The sequence below is a fragment of the Chelon labrosus genome, assembly GCF_963514085.1.
Source record: "Chelon labrosus genome assembly, chromosome: 9".
Lineage (NCBI taxonomy): Eukaryota > Metazoa > Chordata > Actinopteri > Mugiliformes > Mugilidae > Chelon > Chelon labrosus.
This window is the reverse complement of record NC_140359.1, coordinates 5,076,526-5,102,583: the sequence shown is the minus strand read 5'-3', so window position 1 is coordinate 5,102,583 and position 26,058 is coordinate 5,076,526. Positions and strand designations below refer to the sequence as shown.

The 26,058-nt window shown below is 41.5% G+C and overlaps 1 protein-coding gene across 1 annotated transcript in view; it reads right to left on the bottom strand.

Annotated features, from left to right (window-relative positions):
- The window catches only part of unc5db (unc-5 netrin receptor Db), a 186,965-nt gene that overhangs the window by 5,558 nt on the left and 155,349 nt on the right, over window positions 1-26,058 (bottom strand). The window contains exons 12-16 of the mRNA XM_084552202.1: window positions 20,304-20,475; window positions 11,146-11,373; window positions 6,225-6,374; window positions 3,080-3,244; window positions 710-888 (exon numbers count right to left, since the gene is read on the bottom strand). Of these exons, the coding sequence (XP_084408328.1) occupies window positions 710-888; window positions 3,080-3,244; window positions 6,225-6,374; window positions 11,146-11,373; window positions 20,304-20,475 (894 nt within the window). The remainder of the gene's footprint in view (window positions 1-709; window positions 889-3,079; window positions 3,245-6,224; window positions 6,375-11,145; window positions 11,374-20,303; window positions 20,476-26,058) is intronic.

The window sequence follows — 26,058 nt, the reverse complement described above, 5'->3', positions numbered from 1 at the left end:
ATTTAGCAGGGAGTCCAGTTGGGGGCAGTATTTCACTGCTGCTGCTGCTGCTGCTGCTGCTTGGTGCTTTAAAAGAGTAACAAGAACAAGCAGCATAAAAGGCTGCAGCTACTGGCCACATCAGGCTCAAAGCCGCCCAACTTGGAGAGAAAAGCTTATCGGGATAATTTGGAATCCCAAAGGACTCTTAGATACCACAGTCTCAATGAATCACACACTTAACAGGAGATTATTGCTGCCACAAGCAAAGGGACGACAACTGGGCTGAGAAAATTGCAGTGTATCTCCTCAGAAAAGTGAACGCTTATATGATAAAAGAATGATCAGGTAATGAGAAAGTGATCACAGAGTCATGAAACTAACAGAAATATGAGATTCATTTGATTTTTTTTTGTTTTTTTTGTTTTAATGAAATTGGATGTAAAGGCCTGAACAATTCTACCATGTGATCATCCAACAGACAACACAATCATTTATGTGCTGTACTGTTAAATATTCAGCTCTGTCTCTTACTGCTGAGAGAGCGTCAGGAAGAGACAGTACCTCGCACAGAGCTGCAAATGAAGCCACATTCAGGAGGTTATCAACTAGTGTTATCATTCTCATCAGCCTGTGTTCATGGCGAGGCCATTACAGAGAGGAGGGTGAGTGCGCACACACACAGACACACATCATGCAACCTCCGAGAGGATGCACTTCATACACTCACCGATCTAAGTGGAGTTTCTGGGCTAAGAGTTGCCAGTCCTTGCCCTTGGCGTTGGCAGTGTCGAAGGTGGCACAGATCCTCTGGCGGATGGACAAGGGGATTTTGAAGGCCTTCGGCCCCGTCTGGGACGTGATGGTGCAGTCTGTCTGCATAAAAAATGGAACCGACTCCTTTTCAGTCTGGAGGAACAGAACAGCAAAAAGACAACAATCAGAGCAGAGTGGGGTTCCAAATGCTGCTTTGTGCTTGTTTTTACCAGCTTGGGGAGCCAGATGAGTGGAGCTACAGAGCCAGGACCATTCAAACTGTATATTTAACATTTTACAACATTTATACATAAGATATAAACCAATAGAACGAAGGTGGAGACAGCTAGTAGCCTCTAGTTTAGATTAGCGCTGGTATTAACTGGATATTCCAAACCAGTGGAACAGACTTCAAAAGCCAGTTGAAGATAACTTTTTCTGTTCCATTGTTCTACTGTATGTCCTTGTATAGATCATCAGGATCCCAATGGGACTCATTGCATGTCCACATCAAGTTGGCTAAATTTGCAAACACACATTTTTCTATTTAATTTCCAAACTAAAACAGTATGTCACTTCCCGCAAACATAAGCATTCTTTTATCAAAGAGCACCCAAGTATGACGAATTGATGCCATGGCATTGACAAAACAGATGGTGGCAGTAGCGGCGCATTTCACTGTAGTCTTGAACTAATCCTGCTGAAGAAGAAGAAGAAATAACAACAATGACACTTTATTGGCTTTATGGTCATTTCCAGTTCTCAAAGAACTTGGTGCCTGTTCTATGGCGACGCCTTAACAAGAAAAACTTTGAGCCCATTGCGTACATGAACAATGAGCTCAATGAGTAGAAGCTGCAGTGAAAACTTTTAGTTTGTTTTTAATGGCTTGTTTAACAGGTGAGCCTTTTGCACATGTCCAGTCTGTGGAGAATAACTAGTGCTCTGGCTGGAGCTCAGATGAACTTTTGACCATGGTGATGTGCACAGCTAAGAACAATGGAGACACTGACTGCTTTTGGAAAATCATTATGTTAAGTACATCACAGCACACACTACCCCCACTGGAACCATGACATGATGTTCTTTGTAGAGGCTGAGTGCTGGGTGATTGGGTTGAATGGAGGGCTAATGTCGTTGTACCTGACTTTGTGAAACACACCAGCCTCGCGGTAACATTAACTCTTGAGACAGAGAACTACTAAAAAGTAAAAGGTGTGTATGCTCAGATGAGAAAAACCTGTATGTAGAACATGAAACAGTAAGGTTTCTCTCACAAATCCATAAAACAAACCATTTTCCCATCATGTTTTCTACATTGTTTTCACTGATTTACGGTTTTACTGGAAGTTCCATTAATCATGCCATTTCACTGTTGGATTTAACAAAACCGGACTGGACAATTAGCAACACCAGCTGTCCTACAGCGTATAAGAGTAGTGGACGAGGCAGTTTTTTTACAGATTTTCTCTAAATCCTTTGAAAAATTGAGCTAAATCTGAATGGAACCTTGATAAAGGCTGGCAGCTATAAACTGCTGCTGAGCTGGTGTAGATGAGATTGAACCCATCTGGTGACCCACAACGTAAAAAGAAGTGGAGACTCAAAATGGTCATGTCTGTTTTCCGTATGTGCCAAAGTGAAGGTGGTGATGATTTGAATTCCACGCACAGCACCCATAAACTCTTTTATTTCTCCTTCCTATCTGACAAACCCAAACTAATCATCCAGGTAGGATTTAATCTAACCATAAAAGCACCTGTAAACAACATTTCACCTGTGTCTGGCCGTGAGTTTAAATAGTGTTGGTGGCCTTGAGGTAGGACACCCACATTTGTGAGTGGTTGTGAAAAAAAGCGGTTGGCTAAAATCAATGAGTAACACTCTTTTCTGCCTTAACAACTACTGTCAAGGTGCTCTTGAGTGAGGATTTTTCCTCACTCCTCGCTGCTCCAGTGAAGCTGCTCAGCGGCTGACAGAAGACTGTTGTTACAGCGGGCAGCTCCCAGGTGTTGGTGCATGTGAATGTGAAGGAGGCTATTTGCTGGAACACGTGTCTCCCTGGATGAATGAAGGATTAAAAAACAAAAAAAACAAAAACACACATATAGCAAACATAGTGAACAGCTGGATCTCTGTTGTTGGTGTTAGCTGTGTTTAGCATAAATCTGTGAAGAGAGAAAGAAAGGAGTGTCTTGTTTGCTCTATTAATACACAGCGCAAGCTCAGGAGAGCTGGCCCTGCTGTCAGTGGACACACTCCAGGAAGGTTACATAAAGGTTGAGCGAGAAAGTGAAACAGCCCCCCTCAACGCGCCACACCTCCCGCAGCTGCAGAGCCTCACCTCAGCCACAGCCGTGTAGACCTGCAGAATCTGCTCGTGGCCTTTGACCTGGCGCACGCTGATTTTGCAGGAGAGCTGGGCGGTGGCAGGGCTGTATCTCTCCAGAGAGAAGGCACAGTGCAGGGGCTGCTGGTTGCTGCACCACACTTGGGGGAAGGAGAATTCCTGAGAAGGCAGAAGAAAATAAAAAAAAAAGGGACATCAGATACACAACGCGGTACCCAGCAATGTTAACACATGCACTAAATGAGACGATTCAGCTCCACTCTGTCACATGCACAGCCACTTCAATGTGGCAGGATGAAAGGTAAGAGTTGACTTTGAAGTCTCAGTGATTCCATGGCTTGATATATTTATGTGAGGAAATAACTACTGTTAAAGAGAGAAAGAAGAATTCTGATGAGGTTTACAAAATAGCCTGAATCTCAGCGCAGCTACTCTGATAGCAGGAGCACAGAAAGAGCTTGTGGGCTCAGTAGTATAAGCAATCTATGTGGTAACACAGGAAAGAGAGAAAAGATTGCCTTTGATGTATAATTAATTTCCAGAGAACCGGCACATGTGCGGAGAAACGTCCTTGACCCCTGTTAGACTTAGTGTCTGCTGTATCTGCATATTAAAAGTGACCTGTAAACGATTCCTTGCGAAGACCGCGGCATTAAAAGTGGTGGCCAGCATGCTCACTCAAGACTTAACCCTTGTGGCTTTGATCCTGGCAGCCCTGTGCAGCTCACGGCAGCAGATAATGGAGTCTGGGAGCGGCGGTCAGAGAAGGGGGGAGGGGGAAGGGGGATGGGGAAGGGGGAGGGGTGATGGACGTAGAAATCTGGGATGCTCTTCAACACTAAAAGCCGACTTGATGTATGGCTTCGAGCTCAGCTATTATTCTGCACCTGCTCCAAGGCGGGTTCGTGCTTCCTGCCTGCCGTGCCGAGGCCTTCATAAATAAGGCGGTGGAGAGGGTGGGTGCCTTTGACACACTTTCACCCCGCATTCAGATGTTTAAGCAACAGCAGTATACAGTGGGGACACAGTTCAGCTGCTTTGCAAATGGCAACAACAGGTACAAAGCATTCAACTGCGCTGCGCTCGATCCTTGCATCTTAATGTTCCTGCAAGCAAAATAAACAGAGAGCTATTAATCTGGTCACGTCTGTTTTCGTGATCCTTTTGAGAGAGAAACATTTGTGATAGCAGGATTCACACTAAAAGAGCAGCGCTAAAGAACAAGCATGAGTTTGTTATGAGATGAAATTATACTCCATCAGTCAGATTTCTTTTTCATATGAAGCTCCATGAGGGTGCTTTTCTAAACCTGAGGGGACTGTAGCTTTGTCCTTTTCAACATATCTACATACAGTCAAAGGTATAGGTATGCAGCATGAGCAACACTTTGATAGAGCAGCAGCAGTGTGTGTGCAGCAATCTCTGGAGCTGAAAAATGAAGCCTGCACGGAAATGCCAAACATTGCAGTTCCTCACATGACCACTTCAGGCTCCTAAACCGAGTCAATTCCCATACACCTCCACGTGAAAATGTCAAACTTTACAGAAGAAATATATACTGTATGTTTACAATCTGGCATGGTCTCTAAAGCTTACTTCTCCATTCATGACAATTATACAGGAGTGTTTATAGATATCAAGCCTTAACGTCATGCATATTTAAAGGGTCTACAACGAGCAGATTCCAGCTGTTGGTGCATGTGAAGCAAGCTATTTGCTTCGACACGTGTCTTCCTGGATGAATAAAGATGAAAAAAAAAACACATACAGCAAACGTAGTGAACAGGTGGAGCTCTGATGTTGCTGTTAGCTGTGTTTAGCATAAATCTGTGAAAAAAGAGAGAAAGGAGTGTCCTCCTAGCTTTACACAAGCTCAGGAGAGCTGGTCCTGTCCTTAGCACCCTGTGCTTTGAGTGATAAGTGGGTGACCTCTCAGGTTGCTAGCTGTCTACCTCAGTGTCACTCAACCACCTCAGAACCACTCATGCTCCACGTCTTGGTCCATTTTCATAGCATAGCGTTTGTTCAGGAAAGCCACAAAGTCAAGATCAGCTCACAAGTTTGGTCACATCAGCTGATACATCCATTGGCAAATCTCATCTAGGGCACCCTATTTAATGCTGCTTCAGTCTGACTACCCTTTCAGTTTCCTCTGCAAGCCGCTTCGCAACCCATCTCCACCCTCTCCTGTTGTGTCTTAATCAATGTCTGTAACTCATCCCTATTCTGTATCCAGGTCTTTGCTAAGACAAGATAAAATAAGATAATCCTTTATTTATCCCTGCCTTAGCCCTAATATGTAGGCACAAGGAAGGGCAGGACCAGACCAGAGCCGTACCGCCAAAAATAATTCACTGTAAATGCCAAGAAAAACTTCTGTGACGGAAGTGGTCCTGATGAACTGCTCTTCAAAAAATAACTACGAGCAAAACACAGGCAGTTGGACCAATTATTAGTTAGACGTACGTGACATGGACGATGGAAACTGTGGCTGAAACGCTTTGGGCGTTTTTCTGTATAGGCTACCTTAGCTGCAGTTTGAGCTGAGCTAAACAGCTCATACAGCTAAACAGAGTGTTTACCTTAACCAGGACTCTGCGTGCTAAATAGTTCATTATTGTGATTAAGATAAAAATCTTAAATAGTAATTCTGCTAGCGTAATATACAAAAACTGAATTTCTAACAGCAATGTTACACTCCAGTTGTTCGATGTTTATTAATTGAATACAAAGTAAATTGAACCGTAGGAGAACACCTTAAAATATACAGCTATAAAATAAATCTAAAATTAAGTGGGAATTAGTCTAACACACTATTTAAAAATGCAGACTCAATAACCCGGGAACAAAAAACCTTATGAGCATGATTATCTTACTGTACTGAATATTTTTTTAAATGTAATTTACTTCTTTATAAAAATAAAAATAAATGAATAAATAAAATCCCGCCGATTTACACTGAAAACGGTTGGTATGTGGCTTGGATTCAAAAGTTTTGATGACTAAAGAGAAAGGAGAGGAATGGAAAGAATACTGCTGTATGACCAGTAATAACTGCAAGATGTAATATTTTGGTGCCTTTTAATTTTTGGATGTTTGGTTGTTATGTCTTGTCTTTGTCAGTAACTGCTTTGGTTACCTGACATGTGGTAAAGGGTTTGATGCTCCACAGGAACTGAGGAACATCCTGGATTGACACCTGGAGGCTGAAGGTGTTTGCTCGGAAAGGCAACATCTTTGGCTCCTCGAGGAGCTGACCCCCTCTGCTCTTCTCTGCAGCCACCACTCCCTGGAGGAGATGAGAAGGAGACAAGGAAATGTAAGAAATAAAAGGGAAAGGAAAGGAAGAAAAGCCGGATAAAGAGTGGGAAGGAAAAGATTGAAAGACGCAAAAGAAAAACTGGAAAGGAGATTATCACTACAAAATTAAGAATACAAAGAGGCTCCCTTCTTTTGAAGCTACTCTACCTTTGCATATCAGCACAAACACCTGTTGCTAATCCTTTCCTCTGTCACTTCCACTAATTGACTCATTTCAGATATTAACACAGGAGCAAGCCGCAAAGAAGCAACATCTCATTGGCGAAGTCTCCCCTGAACAAATCCTACAACTCGCACTCACATTAGCATCACATTTGCAGCTTCGACGTGACAGATTGAAGCTTGAATTTAATGCAGGGGGAACTTGTGTGGTGGGGGGTGGGGACGTCCATCTCCCAAATTGAATTTGCGATGATGAAAGAACACTTTGATTGTCGCTTGCAGGTATTCATCTGTCATCATTGTTCAGTGTCCCGGTGGGATGATTCCGTGTCTGGCCTGTCTATCCTTAGCCACCTCAATCACAAAGGGAAAAGAGCGAGAACAGAGCTGTGACTAATGCCAGGCCACGCTGATTGATTCTGACTGAGTGTCTGTGCGTGCCAGAGCTCGGTGGCGCATATGTGCGTTTAAGTGTGTGCTTGCAGAAAGGCACGCACGAGGCATATTGCATATTGTCATTGCTATAGGTGTGAAACATGAAAGACTAAATGTGACACCAGGGAACCTCCGCCATCTGCCTCGGTATCTGTAAACTGTTAGCCTGTGTACGGTCGGACAATGCAGCTCTTTGGTTTGCTCATAAAGCACGCGGCTAGCTTAGATCTGTGACAACATGTCTGCATGTGGACTGATCTGAAGCTGTCATGATGCCATGACCGATGTGTTCTGTAGACTGTGACTGCTCCTGATATGCTGTTTGACACATCACACACAACTCTCGTGTCTTAGATCATGTTAAACAGCTGAGGGACTATAGCAGTGTCAATCAGGGATAAGAGATGCAGCCAGAAGAAAAGAGCTTCAGAGTGGTAGGAGGAATTTGTAACATCTTAAGTTCTTTAAAGTATTTTTTTCTGCATAGACAATGTGAAGTTATGGGAGGATTGATTAAACTAGCAGTGAGTTCATCCAAGGTGAAATACACAAGTCTATGTGCATGAAAATGTAAGATCTCTCCTTAACAGACACAAGACTTCCAATTATCCAAAAACAAAGCTGAAACAAAGGCAGTTGGATTTCTTGAAGATGTTTCACTACTTGTCCAAGTAGCTTCTTCAGTTCTACATGACTGTTGAGGGGTTTTATTGGGAACGTCTGTGCGTGACGCCCACCGGAAACTCACATGACTGGATACACAAATGTAATTGAAGCAGTTTATTTTGATTCTGGTTTCTTTCTGCAATGAATCACATTCCAACGACAGATTAATGGCCAGAGACAACAGTCTGACTGACAACCTTTCCAGACAAAAGGCTTTCAACGGTGAGAGACATAGAGATCAGTTGCAGCCTATCGACTGAAAATTAGAATTACAATGAGAAATTTACAGGTTTTGTCTTTGTCTTTAAGGCTGGTCAACTGAGTAAGTTTGTTGGTTGGACAAAATAGGACATATGAAGATATATCATTGGACGCTGTGGACGTATGACAAGCACTGCTTTCAAATTAAAACATAAATGAAGGAGTTAATATGTCATTCACTTATGGAAATTGCTGACTAGAAAGCCTCCATCGTCTTCTCTTTGGTGGCATCTGTGGCCATTGGTGGTAATTGGAGGGACAACGGATCCAAAGAGCCACTGATCCAAACAGTTGCCGTCAGTCAGTTGACCATACAAGGCCCAATCACCATCTTTCACCTTATTTGGTAATAAATACTGACTGCTATTTTTTGAACTAAACATTTTAGAGACTGCCATGTTTAACAGCTGAAGGTGGATGTTATTTAGCCTCCATTTATGATACTGTGTTAGGGAAAAAACATACGGCTTTTGTGAAATCTTCACTGTTTGAAGGTGAAACATTCTTAAATTAACACCATCTTTAATGAACATAATTGTTGACTCATCACCTTACGGAGAAATGAATTCAAATATGGCACCCGTGTAATTTGCATTGAACTGAGAGCTTTGAACTCACAAGACAACATTACACGCATGCTGTAATTTGCACCTTGAAAGGACCTACATTTTCATTTCAGGGTGAGATTAAGGAGTTTACACCAAACATAGGGCTAATTAAGGGATACATGAATGCACTCCAGTTCAGGTCAGTTTTAAGGAATCATATGCTTTCACAGAGTTTAAAAAAAATAAATAAATCAACACTGACCCAAACCCATTAATAAATGATGTAGTTCAAAGAATTCATTTAAAGGATTTAGTCTCTAGTTATTTTGATTTATTTGGTTTTCCTCTACAACGTGTAGCTCAGAAAGCTTCAACTTGAAACATAAGATAATTAATTTTGGCATATGTTAATTCCCCAAATTTGCATAAATAGGATAGCAGAACTCACAAATGCATCTAAAACACTGGTGCTAATTGCAATCTGCATGTAAGTAGTGCTTGGACATCACTTGTGTGAAACAGGCCCTTGGCTCTGTTATGTTGTCTCATTTGAAGCTGCTATAATGACATTTGTAAAGATGTCTGTAGACCGTTCCTGATCTGCTGTCTGACACGCCACACATAATATTTCACAGCTGCAATGATGTTATGAATGAAGTGTCACGAGAATAGTAGAGTCACAGAATGACTGCACTTGATTCCTCATTTAATAAACAGTTTGTTTCTAGTAGATGAGGTTAGAACTCGGGAGTGATTGTTCGCCAAGGCTAAAGACTAAAGGTTGAGGTGAACATTATTATCTGGTAGCATTTACACTGGAAGCTAAGATCTGCTAGCAGAATACAAATGCTGGTGGTATTTTCAGGTAGGAAGCTTTTATCTACTGTCTCTCCAACACAATCTGAATGCTGTGACCTTGGAAATGGACTTACTGCTGGAAGGCCATTATTTCTGCTCATTACTAAGCAACACGCCTTTGTCTTTGCTGTTAGAAGTGACACAAATGATTTAAGACTTGAACTGAGTTTTTATCTGCTAATATTAAGATGAGATGTTTTTTAAAAGAGACAGCAGCATTGTGCAGTATCAGAGACAATATCAGAACCCCTGTCAATCTAAGCCTCTCTTACTCCCGCTCCCTCACATAAGTGTTTGTGTTGCATCTGGCTGTTGATCCAGAATCCTGTCTGTGATTGACTTTGTGTCTGAGCTTGGAAAACACACAGCAGAGATGTGGCGCTAACAGACAGGAGCCCAGGGGACGCGCAAAAGTCTGGCATCTGGTGGGCAGGCTGGGAATTCATAAACCAAATCCAGAATGCATTTTAAAGCCAGCTGCCGCTGACGGCTGTGGCATGACAGAAAGGCGGTCGGGAGGCAGAGCCAGTCACAAGGCTCGCAGTGCTCCATTCAGCTCGGCTCAGCTCTCTTAGTCTCATGTCTCTGGGGAGGACAGGAGGCTTGATTTCCCTGATGTTCACTGATGAGATCTCAATGCTTAAAAACCCTATAGGTTGCTGAAGGATAATGAAGTCAAACAAGAAAAATAAAAGAATGATTGTTTAACATTTGAATGGCAGTGATTACAGCACAGCAGCCTTTGTCTCAGTCTATTAAAAGAGCTTCTGTCAGGCAGTTAAACAGTGTCCACTACACTCCAGTGTTAGTTTGCGATGGTAATGAATCTGCAACCACTCACATTAACTCTTAGAGAACAGATGCTGACTCAGAGAGTTCAGGAACATCCACACACAAGAAGTGAATCTAGGTTGTGACTTACAAAATGCACCTCCTAAAAGAGTGGAAACCACTGAAGAGATTGCAATGTCAAGGTGATGGACATTTTTACCTGAACTGCTGGAAAGTAGACAGGTAGACAAGTTCAGATCACCTCAACACTAACAGCTTCACTCTGATGACCAGTTACTTTCAAGAAGAATCAAAAACCGATGTCACAAGTGAACTTTAGAAATGTGATTTTAAATGCAGGAAGCATCACAAACAGAACTTTATTCTCCTTTCAATTTCATAGGTGGATTTCTCCATGAAAGTTAATAAGTTCATGACTTACAAAGACTTGCACGGCTTTAACAGCACCATTGAGACTTCATTGGGCTGTAAACACAACACCGATGAATTAATATCACTATTACAAGTTAACATGTCTGACATGTTAGCAAATAGCACCTTATTCACTCACCTAACAGGACCTTATTCACTCTCTTAACATAAGAAGCAAAATTAACATTGAATTATGTCCAGTACCCACTGCTTGTAGCTCTGTTTTTGGCCTCTATCAGATCTAGAAGGAAAAAGCTCTTTAGTTGCTAAATTCTCAACTATCTTCGACAGAGTAGTCGTCGCTGTGGTCCGTCTTTGTTTAGGTTCTTGGCAAGTGAAATATATTCATTAAGGATGTCCTGGAAATGTTCAACCTCAGCAGCCATTTTTAAATATACCAATCAAGCATTAAATGAGCTTTGCTTGGAAACAAGCAGTTTAGAACCTCAGCCATGGTAAAAGGAAGCCAAAGCCAAGTCAAGCCATTATTGCTGGCCATGTGCCATTTATGAATTAATGAGACTCTGGAAAATTGCAAAGTGCAGCGCTGCTGGAAATACTCATGACTCAACCTTTGCTGGATAAACAAAGAGGCAAAACAACCACCTGAAAGGCGTGCGGCGTGTCGTCCACACAGTACACCCGCAGGCTGTAGTTGACGGAGCAGGCCTCCATGCTCCCAAACACGGCCAGCTTCAGACGCTTGACAGCAGCCTGCGTCAAGGGCTCGCCCACCAGGGCATATGAGCCCGGCTGGTCCAGCAGCAGGTGGCAGCTCGTCGAGTCCATCAGGCAGTAACAGGAAGTGGACTCCTCCTCCACTGACATCACTTCCTGCAGCAACACAAAAAAAGACAATTCTATGAAGCAGTTATATTTCATTAACTCATGTATTTTTTATGGGTTTGCATATTTAATTAATTATATAAAGGGTTTATAAATATATGATTTTAGATATGATGTCATTTAATGCTAATGCTCTTGGCATGCATTGTGGTTCTGCAGCCCAATTTTTATTGGGGTATCGATGGCAAAGGCAGCAAAAGCCCTTTTTCAGAATGACCGTGGGCAGTTTATTTGTATTTAAAGGGGAGTAAAGGCATGGTAGAATAAAGAATATGTGCTGTATTATACATTAACTTCTTAAAGAAGTGTTAAATATGACATCTTTAAAGGGAAAATTGAATAAATGTTCTCTGGCATACTGCATAGTGTGCATATATGTGACATAAAAAGATGGTAGAATATTGAGCACAGCACCTGGATAGGTTTTTAGGAAATATTACATGTCTGCATGAAAAAAATTCTACTCCAAATCTGAGTGCATAATTCACCAACACGACCAGCTGCCAAATATGCTGCGCAGTAGGTTCAAGTACATGGCTCTTTGCAAAAGAATACATATTTTCTGAGACTAAAACATAGACTGTAAATGTAACAGTCTCACTACCACTTAGCACTTTCATTTAATTTAATTTAACTGAAATCTAATGCAAATTGTCTATGTTCAGTATATTGGTTAAACCTTTCTCTCTCTGGATGTCCCTGTAGCAAGATCAGGCTGTATCTGTACCTGCTGTATCATTAAAACACAACCCAGAACGTTGATTGTTAAACATTACATTAGTTGTGCTTCATTGCTGTTGCTCTAAATTTGGTAGAGTTGCAGATGAGCAGTTTTAGAATGGAATCAATAAGATCAGTGTCACTATTAAAGCTGTTTTTTTTTTTTACTTTAGGCAGAAGTAAAAATGTGAATATCTTTTAGAGCTTTTCAGATCTCACTCTGGCCTGATGATGGAGACACAAAGAGACAACCACTCTCCCAGGTGTTACTCATCCATACAGCCCAAGATTGCTCATTTTGGCTGTGGGTCTGTCACTAACTGAATTTGGAGATTATGTTGGTTTTTTTTTCCTGCTTAAAATTTCAACTAGCGTGGAGCTTAAAGGATTAAAACACCACAAACAATAGATGCTTTATTATCCACCTGTTTTGATACGCATTTCACTATGCACACAAAGCACTGAAAATGAATCTAAAAATATGAGGAAAAAAGTTTGATAAAGTAAAACGCATAAACAAAGGTCAATCAACACTAGAATTGGTGAGGAGAACACATCTACTGTGATACTACAGAGAGCACAGAGTTGTTGAAGTCGATCTTTGCACTAAATATTCATGCAGGGAGCTGCATAGATAGAGCTGGGAAACTGTAGATGAGTTTCCGTATACAGTCGAATGTATTATAGATTGTGGTCCATTGCGGGTGAATAATGATGTACAGCATAACACAGGTTTAAATAAACAAAGAAAAACCCACACAGGTTGTAAGCAGTCTCCAGAGAACATAAAAAACAATTTCCTACATGAGCAGTGGTGATGGTACATAGCAGAAGACAAAATAGTCATTATAAACAATACACAGTGTTTTATTTATGCAAAGGCAACGAAAGCTGAAAAGCTCTTCATTATTCTAACTGGAGTAAAGGAATCCACTTCTTTCCTTTCCTTTCCTTTCCTTTAACAGAAACTGCAAAATGATAAATAATATATGACTGACCAAGATCTGTCACCACAAGGTGAGCTTTAACTGAATTAGAATAATCCAGAGAGAAGGAGGCAAAGAGCACCAAATTCACCTTCAAATATTTCTATGTGATTATTCAAAGTATCTGGCCATGGTGTCACGCAGCAATCCCTGACCTAGCAAGCAGACAGAATCCATGAAATCCATGTAATTACACAATTTAATGAGGAGCCGTGAGACCAAACAGCTGAGGACCAACACTTATTCCTTCACAAATAATCACAAATAACCGGCCATATTAAGACTCATGTTACTAGGAATCGTGTCTGGCAGGACCGCAAATCTCCACAGGTCCACTCACCACTGGCTTGGTTTACAACATACATACAACAAGAGGAATTTAATGCTTTATCTCCTTTTGAAAACACAAGGACCAGTGTATAGGTTAAGTGACATCATCTTCAATGTAACACGCCAAAGAGAGCTAGTCTTGGTCTGCAAGCGTTTTAGGCCTTTTTAGGCCTCTATTCACCTCTTGCGACAACTGAAGGAGAAATCTGGTTTGGACTACTCAGTTTACAGCCAATGGCCATGTAGCACATGCCTTCTGCACCTGTGTAAAAGGAAATAACCTCATACCAGCAGTTGGCAGTAGTTTGCATTTGTCCATCAAAAGGGGAAACTGGAAAGACTATTGTTGCTGAATGACTTGGAAGCTAGGAAATGCTACAAACTGTCATAGAGAGCTGGCCTCTCTTGACTGATCCTGATCTGTTGGTCTACAGTTTGTTCATTCTAGATGATCAAGCCATGATTCAACATGCCGAATCAGCTGAAAGCTGAAAGTCCAACTGGTGTGGTCCAACGATGTGTGACTCACTGCAAATACTAGGGTAATAGACACTCACCCACCGATGGCCCAGCGCCGGCAAACCGGTGACCATCAGTTTAGTTTGTAACGGCCTTTAAATCTCCGGAACCGTTTGCAGAACCATTGGGAGTACTACTGCTTAATTTCAGACATAATTTCAGACAAAATCTGGATGATCATGTCAGTAACAAAGAAGTGAATCTACAAACACAAGGTGAGGCTCTCAGTGTTGTCAAGCAACAATAAACATTCTAGCCCCTGAGGCCAATGTTAGCTAGCATACTGCTGGAGATAATAAAATGGATAGGTGAAATCTCACCTCTCATCCACACTCAGTGTATGGTTCCCAGTGAGGTAACATGAGGTAGTGCAATCAATGTTTAATCATGCAGCACACTGAATCCAGTCATTGTGTATGTCCGAATCATATAGCAAGTGCAAGTTTGAGATAGAAAGAAGGATTTCTGTGAAGTTTGTTATTCAGTGTGAAATGCAATCTGCTTTCAAAACTGGGAAGGAGGATTCACTTGTTCTGGGCTACTGCAGAAACATGGTGGTGCAATGTGATAGAGGACCAGCTTGCTCTGTAGATAGAAAGGGTCATTCTAAGCTAATGAAAACACAAAATTATTATGAAAACTATTTTAATTTTAGCTGAATAGATTCCCCTAAGTCCTACAAGCTAGACCTTTAACAGCTGGCTTAGTATGACTGTACAGATAATAATACTCAGGGAAACTGACTCTCAGGCGAGTTCTTTACATTTGTGAGCAGAATTCACAGTGGACACTGGAAAGAATACGATGTGATATGTCAGGAAGTGCAAGTGACACTGAATCTAAAAATACATGCATCACATCAGCTTGCTGGGACTGAGTTATGACTCAGTGAAGCAAGTTTTGACGCAAATTACAATTATCTGGCTGGTTTTGAAATGTACTTCGTCTTCATGAGCTGTGAGTCACAGCCACCGCTGCTGCTGTTGCTGCTGCTAAATATGAGCAGACTAATTCAACAAACTAGAATACGAAAACTAACTTCCTCTTATTTTTAGATCACTCTTTTTGGGTCTCCTGCTTAAACTCTCCTGACTCTTCCTCGGAAGACACTTGACTATTTAAATACTTTATCATGAATGCAAAAGGATTTGGTCAGTACTGATGAATCACAACACTCAGCTGAGCTTCAAGATATGACTAAGAGCTGGCTTTGGACCTTTCTGCGATCTGACTCTGAGAGACACAGATACAGAATAATTTAACATTATAAGGTGAGTGGACTTATGAGCAATATTCAGACCCAGTGAATAATGAATTATCATGGCCAGAATTGTATCACAGCTCATCAGGATAAAGAAAAAAAAAAGAAAAAAACACACAAAGCCAAATACACACAACGCACTGGGCCCAATTTAGTTTCCGTTGGCAAATACAATTTATCGTGTCATATTTTATAACCAGACTCTGAGCTGCTCAAAGAGATGCAATGTTACCACTTTGTTCATTCCTGTCAGGTGTTGGGACTCCTGCGAATACTTTATGTTTATGCATTTTGCACTCGCTTTCTGCATCCTCATAAGCGCGGCTTAACACCCTGCAATACGGCATTGAATAATATTGTGCTATGACGGGAGTGTTCTGTGAGTCATGTGCATTTTAATGAAGAGCTGAAATCAGAGTATTTTAATGGACCTTTGCATGTGCACTTATTATGCATCTTTGCACCCTCCCCCCGTCTCTCTCTGTAGGTTACCTCAGTGGTAAGTCATTATTTCCAACCAAGAAGCTCTAAGGATCTTTGCGCCCTTTTAATATTACAGTGAAATCTCAAAGCAACATGAATCTTGTATTTGTTCATATTCCCTCAGCTCTCTTTCCCTTTCTCGCTCAGAACACTAGCCCATCTAGAGAAATTGCCCTCTTACATTGAAAAGAAAAACATTTATTTTTTTCTTTTTGTCACACAATAGCAAACATGGAATGCTTATAAAAGGCAAGGTTAGGTAAACAGGAGGCCAAACACAAAGGAGGGGAAGTAAAATACAAACTGGCAGAAAGCAATGACTTCTGTAAGCAAACAAGATGGGGGTAGAAGGGCCCTTCAAATCGACATTTATCTCTGACTGAATGACCCACAGAGAGTCGCCATGGTTTCTAATCTGTGGCAGCGTTGAGTGGCATCGCAGACAATGGACATGGATGACGATATAAATAATGGGGGAGGAGAGGTCAACCTGGACATTGTTTTCTGTAATTTGATGTCCACTCAAACACAAGGAAGGGCCCTCTAATGCAACTTTAGGGTTGACTGGGGTATCTCAAAGTCAACTCAGGTTTCAATCTTTCTAACCTGTTCAGCATGACCCACCGTATGTAGAGGTTTATTTAAGGTGATCTGAGTGAAACATGCCAGTGTGTTTTTGAGTATGCAGATGATTTTGCGTTATACAGAGGTGCACCTTGTCTGAAGTAGTCAGACTCTATTCTTATCAGAATGTGAGTCTGGTAACACGGCATTTGGATTTCATTAAATTCAACTCCACGGCGCTTAGAGGACATGTATGACTGAATCCTTATTAGTCTTCTGTCCATCCCTGCATAAAACCCACCTAAACGATGTGATTGGTCCGGCAGATCTTTGCCAGAGCATAATCAGAGGTGGAAACAGTGGTTTTGCCGAAATGCTGTGATAATTCTGAGTCGGGCTAAAGGAGCCAAGCTACTGGGAATACACATTTCTAAAGCAACACAAAGTTAAAGTGGTTTCCAAAAGGCGAAACAATGTTGCTAAAATCATGATGCATCAAAATTTTGTGAGTCCTTGGTTGTGCATAATCGTGAGTACCCTGCAGTTTGGTCTATTACTGGCATCAATAATTAAAATAAATTTGTATGCATGACTTTTTGGGTTGATACGCATATAGATTTTTCTTCAAATAGCAGGAAAACAGTTAATTCACTCCGAACTACAACACATTCAATACAACATGCTGTGGGGCATCTTAACCATCTTGCAGTACCCGGAGAACTGGTTGTGTTAAAAAAATTGGATTTTTTTTTCTTTGTTCTGCACTTTCTGTGAAGCTAGTAGAATAATAAAATAAAAAACTATGCATGGCATTACTTTTGGAAGCATCTTCACTTTTACTTTTAGTGCTTAGAAACTCTCAAGAGATTCCTGAAAAAGTACTGTTTAGTAATTGAAAAACCGTTCTCTGAAAAGTAGTGTAGATAAACTAATATACGTTTTTCACATTGTGTGGCCTAATAAATAGTGATTATAGTTACATATTATTATTATCATCATTATTTTATTTCCATTATGAATCCTGACAGATTGCTTTAGTGTAGATAAATGTTGTACTCTAGCTCAGGATAACACTGTCCGCTTTAAAGACCCCAAAACATCACTGCTTAGTTAGCTTCATACAGTGATTGAAGGGTCCTCGAATAGATGCAAAAATTAGCATTCATTCATTTTCTGTAACTGCTTGTCCTCTGGAGGGTTTGGGGGGGGGGTGCTGGAGCCTATCCCAGCTGTCACTGGGCGAGAGGCGGGGTACACCCTGGACAGGTCTCCAGTCTATCGCAGGGCTAACACAGAGAGGCAGACAACCAGTTTCCCGGTCTCCTACACAGGTGTAGAAAGTATATGCTGGCTGGCCACTGCTCGCTGTCCTTGCAGTGTGTTCAAGTGCAACTTCTTGACCCCTATTCTGGGCTCCAAGATCCTGGCTTTGTACTAAATGGCTATGTTAAAAATAACATGATAGAACAGGGCCAGAGAGACTCTTAACTCTTGTTGCAGGTGGAACCAAACCTGCAAACACTCTCAGAAAGAAACCTTTGTTGAGTCATTTTGGATGAAGTTTCATTATGCAGCATCTTGGCTTGAAGTATGGGCGTGGAGCCTGCTGTAGCTCTTGAATATTCGTTATAGTAGCTGAGAGAAGCATTATTCAGGACAAAAGCAGACAATGTAGAGAGCAGGCAAATCCGGTCAAAATAACAAGCTCTTTTAACGCTGACAACCACCACAACAGCCAGAGGCAAACCTGCACTCTTCATTATTCTGACCCACACATGACTTGCCAAAACTTTACATCAGCTTTACATTTACATGAGCTCCTGGCTTCATTAAACCCCACGTTCCATGCCCCCCACTTCTCTCCCCACAGAGCTTGTTATCATCAAGCTGGTTGCAGCTCAAAAAAACAAGCAAATAATACAAAGTGACGACAGTGTTTGGAGGCTGTTATGCGTTTGGGTTTGGGATTAAGCTCTCGGGACTTCATCCAGACCAGTAAAAAACAATCTTCTTCACCCGAGGGGAGGGGAAAACAAAGAAATAAAAGCCTGACACCGCTGGAATGGAAACACACACACAGATAAAGAGCTGGAAAAATACAATGTGTCCTGTTGCAAAGCATCAGAGCGAAGCTAACAAGAAACGCAGAATAACGAGTGACGGTTTCACTGCTTGGTTGTGTTCAGAGTTGATGGTGTGCTAGGTGTGTGTGTGTGTTGGTGGAGGTAAATGGAGAGTCGCGGTCAGCTGAGGAGCAATCTCCATGATTCTCCTCCTGATTGCCTCACGTCTAAATTCACCGTTCCATGTCTTTTCCTGATCCGCTAATCGATACTTCCCCCATCTAACGGCCTTTGTTGTAACCCTCCCACCACCCTGCCATGTCTCCCCACTGACTGACAGCAGCCATGCCTCTTCCTGGTCATTACATGCTGTAATTGTTTCTTTATTTTCCTCCTGCTGGACCAGTGCCGTTGCCTTCATGTGGCCTTATGTCACCCTCTGGACTCACAGAGACCATAAGGCCGGATCAATCAGCTCACACACAAACCCCTGACAGTCTTTTATGGTTAACACATAATTCACCCGTGTCAGGCAGGCTAACTGCACGTTTTACCACATTAAACACATACATAAAGGTCAGTGAACAGAATGACTGCGGTTATTGTATGGTATGATATAATGATAGAATCATGGGAAACAATGACCTCTAGATCAACAACAAGGTAAATATCAGTCATGAGGCTGAATGATGAGGGCTACTACACATCTGTGCAGAAAATTACAAGCATACAAATGGCTTCATACAGCAATTAAAATGGCTGAGGCAGAAGAACTACAGAGGTTGATTAAACTCCCTCTGTTCATTCATCTTCAATGAGATTATGCTATAACTTATCTTAATAAACCTCTACACATGTGCACTACTCACCAAGCTACTCCTCAAACTGAATAAAAAACAATTTGACACAAGCTGAAAATGCTGTATATTGCAAAGCAAAGAAAATAATATTAAATAAAACCTAAGAAAACCTACACTTCTCTTAAACTGCTAAATGCTCCAGCAAGTTGTTAACCTTGAGAGGTTTGCCTGAGAACATAGACTAAGAGACCCTGTAGAGTGGAGGGGAACTGTAGCCTGCAGCAGGTTGGATATCTGCAGTGGTTGCATAAGCTCATTTAGAAGCAGATGGACCTCGTGAGGAATGAACCTGAACTCAATAGAAAGACATATTCAGCGGATCTTTACATCCATACATATTAAACAAGCATTATGGTGAACACACTGTACATCTAATTCCTTTAACATATGAACCATGCACACAGCTTGCAGGTGTTCCACATTATGGCTCCATTATGTCTCCGCTGTGGTTCTAATATTCACTGGAAGTATGTCAGAAGTGGAGCATCAGTTGGAAAACAGATTTCAGCTCTATTCCTATTAAACAGAAATATATACTGAAATATATAAAAGCCCTTGCTTTTCTCCAGCTGACAATAACTAGAGGGATTCATATACTCGTGTTAGTGCCTAATTCTACAGAGATGTGAGCTGCGGGAACAGGAAATTGAGTTGTATGTTAGATAAAGATCCTAGAATGGCAGCAGATCATCTGAGACAGCCATGATGGATCTCACTTAGATTGGCTGTTATTACTGTAACTTATCTGAAGTCAAACAGATGCTCAGTGGGAAACTGGTCCTTTTTACATATAATATAAAAATAATTATGGCGACATAACAGGAGATCAGTACTGTTTAGACTTTTGATATCTATGCTCTGATGTGTCTTTTCTGGTGTTTGCCGGCGAGATCAAAACATGCAATTCAGCATTGTTGTGTGAAGTGTTGAGGTGTAGCAGGGTTTGTACTGCAAACATATAGAGTGAAAATATCGGAAATGTGCTGTGTTAACCCTGATTTCATGCCTGCTGACATTTAGCTACGAAAAAAAGCCATTGAGCCATTTACAAATAAGTCAAGCGGTATATCTGAGACAAGCTGAGATCCTGATCTGTTGTGCTGTATTTGAAATGTGCTGGGCCTGCGCTCACCTCCCATTTGCTGTCCTGGGTTTTCCTCTTGAGCTGGATGTTCCAGTTCTCGGCGTCCACCTCGGCACAATGGGCGATGGTCATGGCCACTGGGCATAAGAGGTCCAGGCCTGGAGGACCATACGTCACCTCTGGGCCCAGGAGGATTTCACAGCCTTCCAGTGTTTGGACACTAAACACACAGACAGTAAATGCAATGCATCATAAAAGATACAAAACTAGAAAAGGATCTGCAGAGAACAGATACAAGCAGCAGAGACAGGTCAGCAGAATGACTCTGTTAGACGTCCTGTAAACGTGCCTTTAGATGGTTGCTTCTGCTCAAGATGCATCATAAATGCGGTTTTACTGGAGGTAGGATCTTCCTGCACAGCTGTCGTCTTACATTTAAGTATGTACGCAATAAAATGCTACGCTGCAAGACTGACAAAGCATTCTGTGTTAAAAGGAAATGCTCTCATCCCTTCTGCTCCTTTATTTTTATTTTTTTTTTCAGTTTGAGCCATAATGTGTTACATGCTCACAAAAAAGGGTGAGAGAGCTTAGTGCCTGACGCTCTACATGGTACGCCTTAAGCATTGTCAAGACTCTTGGCTGTGATCTTCACATGACTTTCTACATTTAACATTTTTTGTCTTTAGTATCATCTGTAGTTTTATCTCTTTATTATTAGTTTTTTTTCCCCTTTTGGTTTTGTTGCGTCTGTGCCACGCTGTCAATCAGCTAGCTTTAGGTGGGCCTTCATGCCCAGAATGAGAGGACAATTATTCCTGCACACATTGGCTGCAGTGCAAACTTGCGCTGTGTGAATGTGGCAAGTGTCTGAAGTTAGGAAGGAAGAAACTAATTGTCTTTCTCTGCGTGCGCGCTGGCCATTATCTGGTCATGGAGTGGTTTATTTCACAGTTGGTGAGGGAAACTGTTGACAGGCTGGACGCATGGAATAGCTAAAATAAAAGAAATAAAAATACGAGACAGAATCTGGGAAAATAAAGGGATAAAAAAAGCAAATGGCATAAAATACAAGACACAGGATAACAACAGCTTAATTTATATGACAACATAAATAGATATATATTTAAGAATGTAAATACATCTATAATTCTTCAATAAAGGAACAATTTATGAGCCGTGATAGCATTTTTACCTAGTGAGTCTGTTAGTGGGTGTATATCACCATCATCATGGCAAAATATAAAGACACCTGTGTAGCAGAAAACTACACAAAGACTGCAGTGAATATATAAAAATGTGCTAATGTTTGTCTGTTGATTGGCCTGTTCCCAAAATGGCTACATAAAATTAAATGGTAACCTCAAACTAAATTATTCCATTACAGGATTATTTATACCGTATATCTGTGACCCAAAATATGGGAAAAATAACAAGTAGGCTGCTTTCAACACCTCTCTATGAGCCTGTGCTGCTGCTGATTGGAAACAGAGGTGGGCTGCAAACAAAACTTGTACTTCCAAGTGTCGTGGACCCTTGCTTCTTCAGAGTTCAACGTATTTTCACACAGCCAGGGTGTTGGAATTAGTTCCAGCACGGGTGAAAAGCCCTTGCGATTTGCCAGCGAGTTAGAGTGTGCTCATTAAAAGCGGCTTACAACAAACAGGTCAAGCCTGTGGATGGTGGCAGCGGCAACAGCGGTCGGGTTTTAGAGGGAGGGAAAAAAAAAAAAAGAAAAAGCAGGTGGGATGATGTCAAAGGAGAATAACACCTCAAACTAGCTCTCCAACGGTCATCACAAGTCAGAGAAATGAGAGGGTTGATTTGTAAAGATTTATTTTCTATTGAGTAAGCCATTGTACGAAACAGTAGCATTAAAGTGCAGTGCTCCACAAAACAGGTTTAACCCATCAGGCTGACAATGAAGGGGAACGCCTCAATGATGTGTTAGCGAACAAGCGTTCGATTAAACACAATCTGCTGTCATCTTAAATCATTCTTTATTACAACTTAGATCAGATATTTCTGTCTGAGTCAGGCAGAGATTACACAAGCTCACTCATTCATTCATTCCAATGAGACCACCACAGCAAGGATAGTCACAGTCACAACCACAGAGCTAATGGGTGCAAAAGCAACACAAATTCATCATTCATGTCATCTCATCTCATCTTGTGTAACCGCTTTTCCTGTGAAGGGTCGCAGGGGGGCTGGAGCCAATCCCAGCAAATCATCGGGCTCCAATAGTCAGTCCGATGGACAGGTCTCCAGTCTATCTCAGGGCTAACACAGAGAGACAGACAACCATTCACACTCACATGTGCACCTCCGGCCAATTTAGAATCACCAATGAACCTAACCAGCATGTCTTTGCTGATCATTGGATGCTTTCATCTGAAATCTAACAGTTGATACAACGTTAAAGTGCTTTTAGAAGAAGAAGTTTTACTCTCACAATTTCATCTCATACATCACAAATTGCATTTATTTCCTGTTGTGCATTGCATCACCTGTGTCCAATCATCCAATCTTTTTGTATTTTTATTTTTTTAAATTACCGGAGCTGTTCACTTCTCATTTACCAGACTGCACTCCCCGCCGTCAAACCTTCCGAGCATTTCTGCTCCCTGCCTGAAGCGTTTGTTTTGCTCCATGACCTCAAACTTGTTAAATAAAGACTCTGATTTTGACCTGCTGTCCTGCGTCACACATTTGGGTTCTCTCCTCTAAAAATGAAAAATTTAAATTCATAAATTAAACGTTAAAACATGGTCATGCTCAAAGTTTTCTTTCTTGGGCAGCAGTGGAGCATCAGTGTTCATTTACGCACAGCAAAGCTCACACGTGGCTCAGGATTCATTTAGACGGAGTTCTTTGAGGTGTACCATGTCACATAGAAAGAGCTGTCAGCCTAGTTTTGGCAGGAAAGGAAGGAATCACTGCTGACCACTGACAGGCACTCCATTGAAAGTTTTACTCAACCTTAACTTAGGTTCAGCATTAACAAGCAAAATGTGAGCAGAGGCATTTTGTTGGCACTCAGATGATGTGAATGACTACATTGCTGTTCCTCTTCTGTCCATCACCACATAAAACCTGCCTGAACAGCTTTATTAGCTCTGCGGCTCTTTGCATTTTGTAGGTGGGCATGGTACAGGCTGGCTTCCAGGCTTCTTTACACCTGCTAACTATGGCACAAGTGGCTGTGATCTCCAGAGGATGAACCTCGTTCACTTTGGTGAACCTTTATCCTTTTTAGGAAATAAATCTAATCACAGTTGAATTCTTTGTTCAAACACGTGCATATCTACAGGCATTCCCATCAGTGTCAGCTGCACTTTGAATTAATTAAGAAATGCTGACAAAGACGCAATTAGGATTTAGCTCAAACACCACTGTGTTGACAGCCTCACAGAGGTGGTAGCATGGCAGTATACCTTTGTTTAATGAGGTGTGGTTTTCATTCTGAGACCTAGGATCGGAATGATTAAGCATCCCGAAAATGTTTGTAGCAATGTCTGGTAGCACAAAAGACTTGGTCAGAGCTGAGCAGTGATACGTTTGGGTTGTAATTTTTTTTTGAATGTTTAACCATAAAATGTAGGTAACTTGGAGGATTGTTTACAACCTGACTGTAATGGATTTCAGGTATGGATTTATATTAACCAGTGGACAAGGTGGTTACAAACACAAAAACAAGTTCCAAGACATTTCCTTCTGCGTGAACAATACTGGTCCAAATTCTCATCAGTTAATAAAAGCTCACACCATATACATCCACATTCTTTTTTTACACATTCTCTCACTCATTCCACTCTCTGAAGGTCACAGATTTCTCATTACTTTTCTGTGACAAAAAAGCCTGAGAGTTGACTCACGTAGCTGAGCAGCTTGCTGCGTGCAGCATGCCACCAACACCATAGTGGTTGGGGGTTTGTTTCCCATTGAGAGCAGCCATGCTACAAACACATGCTGCCACTGTGCTACTCCTGGATAAAAGGATCCTTTTAAGTGGCGTATGATTTACCACACAACCACTTATTGTTTACTTGAAATGCAGTAATTCATACAGCCTTAATTGCCTTAACAGCCTCCAAAATACAACTTTATTTAGTTCTTTAGACACCCGCCCCCAACTCCTGGAAACTTTTCTGTATTTTTCATAAAGAGACATGTTATATAAGCTCCTCAGTTGTTATGGCAGCTTATCTGAATTAAAGGCTGCTTCTGTCTCTTAGAACAGTCACAGTAAATGCTCTTTCTGGATGCTGACATCCACTTTAGACTTCCCAATTACTCTCTCAGCATTTGAACGAGGGCGTGGGGGGGTGTTTACAATTGTTTTTACGACTATCAGCTCTTGCATGTACCATCTCATTGCATACGAACCTCACCTCCGTCCCTATGTTTCTAAGATCACAGTCATTTTTTTCCAGTTATGTCAACAGCAGCCCTGCTCTTGACTGGTCCTGAGAGAGCCCTCGATCCTTCCGCCAACAGCGGTGAGTCTCATCACACATTTAATGCAAAGTGTTGGCAAGGAGCAGATTACTTGCTCCTTAAGTAGCCTGCAGCTCAGGCTCCAGAGTCCGGCGGCAGCCTTAAAGAAGCGCTCGAGGCTAGCGGTCTCTTTTCTCAGTCCCACTTGTCATCACGATGAAGGGCTCTATACGGCAGCTTCTTGAGTTCCTAGATGAGGTGCATTATTTAAAGTGATCAATGACTCACTCCTCTGGGACCAGGGAGCCGTGCAAAGTGGCAGATTGGGTCGAGAGCAGAGACGGCGGGCTTAATAAATGCACACATTAGAATGCTCCATTAGCTCCACCTTTATTTGCTTGTAGTCTCCCACCTGTTTGTCCCACTGTGCTTTTGTCCATTTCCAAGTTGACGCCGACACCTTATGTGGTGCATGGATATATTAATCAAACAGTCATCTAGAGGTGAAGCTTAGTGAATAGCCGCAATATCAAGCAAAGACATGTACTTTTGGTTCTGCTGCTTTGATCATCCTATTAAAGGCAAAGTGTCTACTGCTGCACATTCATCAAAACAGGCTTAATATTCAAGCATCGTCAAAGTTACAGTACCTGACTGAGGCTGTGGAAAACATTTACAATCACCTTAACCACCAATCTGTTAAAATAAAAAACATCACAAGGCACTGAGCCTTGATTTATAATACAACTGATAGCACTTCATCTTTAGTCCCAGGACCTTGCTGTACTGTAAAGCACTTGACTGGGAAAATTAGTGTACAGTAAGCAACATGGCTAATCACTTAAAACAACTCACTATGCCATTTGGTCACTTATGGCTGAGAGGGCTACTCGGATATGTAAGAATAATGTCAAACGGTTGAACAAGTTGAATAAATGCTTCAAGTACTTGTACAACTGTCAAACGCTGTTTTATTTTGCCAAGTTGATGCATTACAGTGTATTTTATTTCTGCTTTTATACAGCAGACAGTGATTCAGGAATCCTAAACATGAAATAAAAATGTTAGTTATTGCTACTGTACAGTAGGTCCAACAACAACATCAGGCTGGTGTTAAACAAATTGTGAATATCTTGTTTATTTATCATGATTTCTTCAATATGTGTTTTTCTGCCATAGACAGATTAAGAATAGACTGTTGGGCCCCTACCCATTCCTGAAGAATCAAATTTACAAGTTTCAATACTAACCATGTCTATGTCTGTTACTACTGTTCGTCTAACCTTGCAACAAAATTATTGGAAGTCGAGACTTGACAAAGGGCAGGGGGCCTTAGGTTGGTGGTCAGGAGACCAATGAGACG